Source organism: Euprymna scolopes, chromosome 25, assembly GCF_053919585.1.
Source record: "Euprymna scolopes isolate OS-2025 chromosome 25, ASM5391958v1, whole genome shotgun sequence".
Classification (NCBI taxonomy): Eukaryota; Metazoa; Mollusca; class Cephalopoda; order Sepiida; family Sepiolidae; genus Euprymna; species Euprymna scolopes.
Genome location: NC_136506.1, coordinates 93,137,502 through 93,147,045, shown reverse-complemented (window position 1 = coordinate 93,147,045; position 9,544 = coordinate 93,137,502). Strand labels below are relative to the sequence as shown.

Sequence of the window (9,544 nt, the reverse complement as noted above, 5' to 3'; positions counted from 1 at the left end):
TAAATAGATATATGAAGATTTATAATCTAAATAAGGCCTTTCGTTTACGTTTTTGATCATGGTTCACATCACTTTAAAATCCCAGTGAAACAGCTTACTTATGCACTAACAAATTTATACATATATTATTTGAACTTGAGTTAGTGGTCGTTATTTTATTTCGATAAGGCGTGGCACACCATCGATAGCTAGACACGCATGAATTCTCGAAAGCACTGTAGCATATCCGATGACATACATACATACATATATATTTGTAAGCTTTGTCATTTTTTTTAATAGCAATTGACGGTTAGCGGCATACATGCAACAATATCTGCCGGTTGTAAATCACACAGACTGTTTCTTTATTTTTTTTAATATAAATTTCATTTCGATTTTCAAATAACAAGAGAATTATGAAGTACGATGACGTCATAAAAGCCATCGGTGGATGCGGGCGCTATCAAATCTTCATCCTTAATTTATTGTATGTTTGCACCATCTTTGACGGATTACAAATCGGAAGTATGGTTTTTATAATTCCGGATATAAAACACAGGTAATTATTTTTTTTTTCTTTCTCCATTTTAGAAATGATGTTGTAGTTTGATTAATTCATTGTGACTAGTGTATAAAATATTTTTGTTAAATTTCTTTCCTCTAAATTTCATCCATTAATATTTGGTGTTGCTTCACTACGGGCTACAACATAGTCGTCTTCAAATCCATTGTTAAGTTTGGATTGTCAACAAAAATACTGGGGTTCTGTCTAAAATTCTTCGATACCACAGTGAGAAGGTAGCTCAGGGTTGGGGCTGGTGTAAAGCTTGCAAAATATTGCTACGCCGCCGACCCAACTCTCTCAGAAGTCACATAGCATAAGTCTGAAGTATACTATTAACACGTGCACTTTTTTTTTTTTTTTTTTACATGGGTGTCACCACTTATCAAGGCCCAGAAGCCACTCAAGGATAAGGGTTAATAGGTATACATTAGTCATTGTGATTTTAGCATAGTAAACAGTGGGAATTTTGTAACTTGGATTACTTAGGGGGACGATTCAATTAGAACTTGTTCACATTGGACTTTTTTTTTTTTTTCATAGGTATCACCACATTATCAAGGCCAATAGGCCACTCAAGGATAAGGGTTAAAGAGTGTACAGTAGAAATTGGACAATATAATAATCATTAGTAATGAAAATTTGTTAAATTTGATAACTTATATGGAACGGCTCATCAAGAACTTATTTACGTTAGACTTGAAGACAACCATATTGTAGTCAGCCGGAAAGCAGGAAAACGGAAGACAATTCCACAGGCGTGCAGTTCTAATAAAAAAGCTTTGTTCATGGAATCTACGTTTATGTTTAGGCACAGATAAAGAGTGGGGGGAATTATTGATAGTGTTTACAGACACCATACATTACGACCATGTAATCCCTACAGCCACCTACCTTGAAAATGTTGCTGTGGAACCTGACATAGTTATATGGAATAAGTCAGAGAAAGTGGCAACCTTGGTTGAAATGAGTGTCCCTAATGTTTGGATTCATGGAACTACTGTTCACATCTTGAATGTCATTTTCGCACCGTTTAGGTCGATGTAACCTCCGACCTTCTTCATGTGTATCTTGTCGAACTCGGAAATTTGGACGGAATATCGAACGAAATTCTTTATTTACTTCATGGGGCTAGCATGCTCTCCTTCCATCAGCCATGACTGAATAGAGATCATAAATAATTCCCAATTGTGTGTTCCGTTATTCACATTGAGAATTGAACCTACAACCTTCGGGAGAAGGTCACTTATTACAATCGATTTTTCACTAACCACTGTGCCATATTCTAGTTGTTCAGTGAGAATTATGACTATATATATATATATATATATATATATATATATATATATATATATATATATATATATATATATATATATATACTAGCATGGGTGCCCGGCGTTGCCCGGGTATTTGGAGATGTATGTTGAGCAAAAAAAAAAAAAAAAACAAGATAGAAGTACTTCTGTCGAAAGCTCTCGCGATTATCGATCCAACATATACAATTTCGAGAAAAACACAAAAAGGACTATTCGGAGATTGGCGAAGATAAAAAGGAAAATTGTAAAACAGAATTCCGAGCTATTAAATAATATTTGTCTAAATGAGAAAATGCTGCCTAAATATATACCACTATCAGCCGGTCACTGGGGTGTGACCGACAGACGTGTTATAGTAAATGTCTTAAAGCGGTCTCATGAAGACATGAAGATGGGCCAGTCATTAGGGTCTGTGTAGTAAGAAGAAAATCATACCTGAGATGTTGGTTTTGGGTGTGGCTCCTTTCTTTTCTCAAGATGATCTCTTCACCCTGGTGGCATTCTGGTGGGAATCTTCATCTCTTTGTCCTCAGGGCCGCCTTTTGACTTAAGATATTTATGAAGGCATTCATGGCAGACACAAGAAAAATCACACGCGACACAATTGTAATATACATAAGATATAACTAACTATTTTATTTTACATTAGAGATACAATATATATTACAAAAAAAAACAATTTACAATTAATTTTTACAATAGGCTTTTCAAAGCTAACTAACCTACCCTAACTAGTGTTGAGGGAGGGGGTGCCCCCCCTCATTTACGGAGAGACAGTCTATGCGTCCTCACATCATGGTGGTCGTGCAGGAAAAAGACAGAAAGATAGCAAGGGGATTATGGGAAGGGGTTTCTTTGTATCTCTACGCTCATGGACAATTTACCACCCGTCCATGCTGCAGAGTGTGTTAGAAACAGTGGCACAAGGAAATAGTGCCACATCCCTCCCTATGCTATCCGAAATTTATGAGTATTCATAAATTTCAGAAGTCCCTAATTTTCCGTGAATGGTGCGTCAACCGGCCGTCAGCAATCAATGTCCCCATGCTCTACGTTCCATCAGGAACTCAGTGAAGCAAGTTATTTTTTCCACCAGGCTCCTGGTAGACTGGTATACTGCTTCAAATACCAGAGAGGGTAATCATCCTCGCCCTCCATCGAGGCAATGACCTCATGATTTCAGTTACTGGATTTACACTTTCTTAAGCAACCAGTATAATATTTTTTAACAAAGCCGGATTTTACGTGAGTTCATCACGCCGACCTATACGTATTTCACTAAGCCGGATTGTACGTGAGTTTATCACGCCGACCTATACGTATTTCACTAAGCCGGATTCTACGTGAGTTTATCACGCCGACCTATACGTATTTCACTAAGCCGGATTGTACGTGAGTTTATCACGCCGACCTATACGTATTTCACTAAGCCGTATTCTACGTGAGTTTATCACGCCGACCTATACGTATTTCACTAAGCCGGATTGTACGTGAGTTTATCACGCCGACCTATACGTATTTCACTAAGCCGGATTGTACGTGAGTTTATCACGCCGACCTATACGTATTTCACTAAGCCGGATTGTACGTGAGTTTATCACGCCGACCTATACGTATTTCACTAAGCCGGATTCTACGTGAGTTTATCACGCCGACCTATACGTATTTCACTAAGCCGGATTCTACGTGAGTTTATCACGCCGACCTATACGTATTTCACTAAGCCGGATTCTACGTGAGTTTATCACGCCGACTTATACGTATTTCACTAAGCCGGATTCTACGTGAGTTTATCACGCCGACCTATACGTATTTCACTAAGCCGGATTCTACGTGAGTTTATCACGCCGACCTATACGTATTTCACTAAGCCGGATTCTACGTGAGTTTATCACGCCGACCTATACGTTTTTTAATTTAGTCTGCATAACATTATTTTCGTAACTGGATTTACGCTCCCTTCAGCAACCAGTATAATGTATTTTAACCAAGTCGGAGTTACGTGACCTCATCACGCCGACCTATATGTATTCCAAGTTATTACTTCAGTTACTGGACTTACGCTCTCTTCAGCAACCAGTATAATGTATTTTAGATAAGTCGGGGTTACGTGACCTCATCACGCCGACCTATATGGATTTAGTAAAACCTTGGTCTTCAGAGGTTCTAATCCAATTAATTCTGTTAGAGCAAGGAGTCTGCCGCCGAGCGACCAATAAAAACTATCCACCACGGAATATTTATTAATTATATAAAGAATTAACTTAAGAAGGGCACTCAGCCTTCATGAGTTAGAATACTCAATTAGGGGGAAAAAATTTCCAAAAATAAACAATTCAGAAACCTGGTATACATTAAATCAATGAAATAGGGTGTTAACAATTTTTTTTCTTAAAAAGAAAACATTTTTAAAAAATCATTTCAGAGCACCTCGGTCACAATTAGAATTTGTTTACACAATGCAAACGCATTTCAGTTATTACATTCATAATTAACTTTTTCCCAAATTTCAGGGTACATTTAAAAAGTATATGTATTTTTTCAAAACTTGATTTACAAAAGATCATTAAAATTTAATTCCAAAATTTAAAAATTATTTCAAGTATTTTGGTTCATCGTTAAAATCAATTTATGTTAATTAACTTCTTTCCAAAGTAATTCATTTATTATTATAAAAACCAATCTTCTCAAAAGGTCATAAACTTCGAATAGACCCATTTTTCGTAATACAATTCAAAAATTATTCCAAACATTTGGTTCATTATTAAAATTAATCTTCCGAAAAGATCATAGACAATTCATTTTGAATCAATTCACCCTTCACAATGAGATTCAGAAACATCCCAAATTTTTTCATTTCGTAATTATTATTTTTAAAATTCAGTGTACATTTAAAGTTATTTAATTGATTCTTAAAAATCATTTCTTCTTATAGGTCATTATCAAGGTCATTTCGAATTCAGAAACATTTCACGTTAATTAACTTTATTTTCCAAAGTAATTATTTTATCATTTAAAAGCAATTCTTTTCCTAAACTCACTCACAAGGATTATTTCGAATTAATAAACTCCCGCCACACCTGGGAGTTACATTAGTTAACGACCAGTTCTGTATAGTTAAAAGCTCGAAAAAATTAAAATTTCAATTAAAGAGAGATCTTTCTAGACTGAGGAAATCTTTTTTTTTTCTTAAGAATTAATTCAATTTTATGTATATACTCCTCAGTCAATATTTCAGGGACCCCTATCATACGGTCCAATTTCAAATAAACCTTCAAATAAAGAGTTCGCTCGAATAATTCTTCCTTAAAATCATCTAGAGTTTAGGAAAATCTCTTTCGTTAGTCAAACAATATTTCCCTAGAAATTATTAAAAATTCAGAGAATATTCGAAATGTAATAGCGTAATTTTTCTTTAAGAAAAACTATGAACATTTCGGAGAACTCTTAAAAAATTAACGTAATCATGTAACAGTTGGCTCTTCCAAACACTCGAAGACTTCAAAAAAGTACTTTAAGTGCTGTTTGAATAATCGTCTCAGTTTTTATTTTTAATAAAAACCAATTGAAGACATCATTTAATGTAATTTAACGAAGCATAAATAATTTTGTTATTTAAACCTGGTAGAAAAATTTTAAAAACTCCAAGTTAATTCGTTATTATATGCCCTCCTGCAATCAGCCATGGGGGTTTAGCTATACAATCATTAAAACGCAAGAGTAGAGAAAGAGAATGAGGGGAAAAAGAAGGGGATAGAGACAGAGCGATGCCATTACACACCCCACCACCCTCATGATATCATTACGTAATAACAAAAAAACTCTTCGATTTTAAAAGTCACTCTCTCGTCCCCAAAAAAGCTTGCAGAGGGTGAAAGAATGGTAGACAACACGAGAGGTGGTGAAAGAGAGGAAGAGAAACAGAGGCAGGTCGCATTGTTCCACCACCCATCCCTTAACAACCTCACAAACACCATGACGAGGTCATCTTAGCTTATCTTTCCCATGTGCGGCCATTGTTTTAAAAAATGAGTGACAGGTAGACATTAAACACTTCTACGAGTTCAAAAAAAAATAAAATAGAAAAAATCTTGTTTTTATCAATTTTGTAAGGCGCTCACACAAAGAAAACTTCGTATTATGTAATCTAAATTTTTAGCGATAATATTTTTTCTTTCCCTTCTTTTCTTTTTTTAACAGACAAAAAAAATAAATAAAAAACATTATCAAATCAAAAAGTCCCCTTATGTTTCAGCGTAAATTGGTACCTAACATCAACTGTTCATGGAATAAAATGTAATGTAAAAGTTCTATTTTTTCAAATCTGAATCTAACACTTGCAAAGTCAAAAGAATTTTTTTAAAAAGTCCTATATTTTTATAAACCTGAAATAAAGATCAGATAAAAAATGTTAGGTATCCTTTATTTTCTTTCCTTTTTTTTTTCTTTTTTAAATTTATTTTTCGAGCTTCGTATTTGAAGGATTTTTTTTCTTTTTTTTTTTTATGTAATAACAAGATGCATAGATATACACACATATCGATATATATCCGGAGAGAGACAGAAAGAGAGAAAGCGTGAGAGAGAAAGAGACATTGCATATTCTAGAGACACTTTTTTCTCGTCTCTGTTTTTTTTTTTTTTTTTTTTTTTTTTGTGTGTGGGACACATTTCTTACTTTTTTTTCGAAGGGTTACTTTCAATACTCTTTTTTTTTTAAATCGATCCTCTGTAAACTGTTTTTTTTTTGTAGGTGCAAGACAATTTTTTGTTCAGGTTCTGAATTTTCCTTTTTTTTTTTGAGTGCGTTTTTTTTTTTTTTTTTTGTGCGCGTGTGTACTGGTCTGCCATTTTTTAAAAATTTTGCCAGAAATAATAGTTTTTTCCGTTTTTAAAGACCGTGGACCATTTTTTTTTATTCGATTCGTCTAGTGGTCGTTATTTTTGGTTGTGCCGTGGGTTTAAGGGTCGAAATTATTTCCATGCTGGGAAACAATATGTTCTGGTCATAGTGCATCATTTATACTGCGACACAGATGCGACGAGATCCGTCTGGTAATTAACCAGGGTCAATCCTGCGTCTTAAGGCAACCATTTATACCACTATCAGCCGGTCACTGGGGTGTGACCGACAGACGTGTTATAGTAAATGTCTTAAAGCGGTCTCATGAAGACATGAAGATGGGCCAGTCATTAGGGTCTGTGTAGTAAGAAGAAAATCATACCTGAGATGTTGGTTTTGGGTGTGGCTCCTTTCTTTTCTCAAGATGATCTCTTCACCCTGGTGGCATTCTGGTGGGAATCTTCATCTCTTTGTCCTCAGGGCCGCCTTTTGACTTAAGATATTTATGAAGGCATTCATGGCAGACACAAGAAAAATCACACGCGACACAATTGTAATATACATAAGATATAACTAACTATTTTATTTTACATTAGAGATACAATATATATTACAAAAAAAAACAATTTACAATTAATTTTTACAATAGGCTTTTCAAAGCTAACTAACCTACCCTAACTAGTGTTGAGGGAGGGGGTGCCCCCCCTCATTTACGGAGAGACAGTCTATGCGTCCTCACATCATGGTGGTCGTGCAGGAAAAAGACAGAAAGATAGCAAGGGGATTATGGGAAGGGGTTTCTTTGTATCTCTACGCTCATGGACAATTTACCACCCGTCCATGCTGCAGAGTGTGTTAGAAACAGTGGCACAAGGAAATAGTGCCACAAATATACACTATATATATATATATATATATATATATAAAATGTGTGTATGCATGTGTGCATATATGTATGCATGTGTGTATATATGTATGCATGTGTGTATATATGTATGCATATATACATATACATATGTATATATACATATACGTAGGGAGGGCGAAAGGAGCCATGGATGGGCGGGGGCGCCAAATTGGTCTGGAGTGTAAAGCGCGTGGAAAATTATGTCTGAGCAGAGCTGGGCTGATGAGCAACCAGACTACTCATCAGCAAAGTGGGCCACAAAGCAGTCTTGTGTTGCCAGAGTTGATCTGTGTCAACTGCGGCCGGACGTACAAGGTGGTTTGAAGCGACATTTGATTATACGTAGAAGTGACCATCAAGAATGTGCTGCTAGTGGCGCACATGTCTGCATAATGTGTGCCAAAGAATGCCAGAGTTTGGCAGGGCTTAAAAGCCATCTTCGTGCGGCCCATCACTGAATGTTTTCGTGTTTCTGTATATATATATATATATATATATATATATATATATATATATATATATATATATATATATATATATTTGTGATATATCAAGTAATGGGAATGTTCGAAAACGAATTTGCTGCCATCATGTATATATATACATATATGTATACACACACACATACACACACACACACACACACACACACACACACACACATATATATATATATATATATATATATATATATATATATATATATATTTGTGATATATCAAGTAATGGGAATGTTCGAAAACGAATTTGCTGCCATCATGTATATATATACATATATGTATACACACACACACACACACACACACACATATATATATATATATATTAGTGATGGGATGATTCCAATATTATTCCAGTACAATTACCGATTCCGATTCTAATAACGAACGCACCCAAAAGAACACATCCACAGCATAAAAAAGTAATCACTTGCGCAATTACCGGAGGCGTTCATTAAATTGTGTCGATTTGAGTTCTTTTGAATAGAAATTTTCCTCTATCTTTATTTATTCTCATCGAAAACTTTTCCCTAAAAAGTGTCAAACTGATTGATGAGATTAAATTGTAAACATACTTCAGTTATTTTTTAGAAAATTAAAAAAAAAAAACTAACAATTTGTTTACGTCAGTACGTCAAGGTATATATTTTTGTTTACGTCAGTACGTCAAGGTATATATTTTTGTTTACATCAGTACGTCAAGGTATATATTTTTTACTTTCTTTCCACCTCAACACCTACCTTTTAAATGACGACTTATATTGGTTTTCGGGTATGCTGAAAACGAATATCACATTTAAATTTGTGGCTGCCTAATAGTTTTCTGGATATTAAGACTTTTATCATCGAATGTATCTATTATGTTTCCACTGACGGTCATGTTTTTTTCCTAACTAACAAGTGCGAATGCGCATGCATATTACAAAACACCCCTTTCCAACCAGGGGATTATTATAGAATGGATGCTAGTTTACTAGATTATGAAAAAAGTCAGTATTTAACTATTTGTTAGAATTGCTTAATTTCTAATACAACGTTCTAGTAAATCGATCATGTATTTTAGAACATCTCTACATTTTTAAGCCAAATTTGGCGATTTTAGCTTTTTCATAAGTAGTTTGGCCCTATTCTTTTTTTTTTTATTTCGCTTGAAATTTACTTCTTTCCGATTATTTTATATGCATATTTATGGTTATCTTTAAGTTTTGTCACCCGACGTTTACAAAGGTTTTGCCCGTACAACTTTTTTCTTTTTCTTTTTTTTTTTTTTTTTTTGATATGCCATTTTCACGTTTCGTCACCTAACATTTACAATTTTTAAATCAACAGGAAAATTAACTAGAAGTTCTTTGGTATACATTTTTGGTATGCTTTGGTATACTTTTGGTATACTTTGGTATACTTACGTGATGACGAAAATAGAATATGGGG

At 34.6% G+C, this 9,544-nt stretch overlaps 1 protein-coding gene across 1 annotated transcript in view; it reads left to right on the top strand.

Annotated features, from left to right (window-relative positions):
* Positions 1-296: 296 nt before the first annotated feature.
* Positions 297-9,544, top strand: part of LOC145247515 (organic cation transporter protein-like) — an 88,966-nt gene continuing 79,718 nt past the window's right edge. The window contains exon 1 of the mRNA XM_080109330.1: positions 297-541. Coding sequence (XP_079965456.1) covers positions 399-541 — 143 coding nt within the window. The 5' untranslated portion in view covers positions 297-398. The remainder of the gene's footprint in view (positions 542-9,544) is intronic.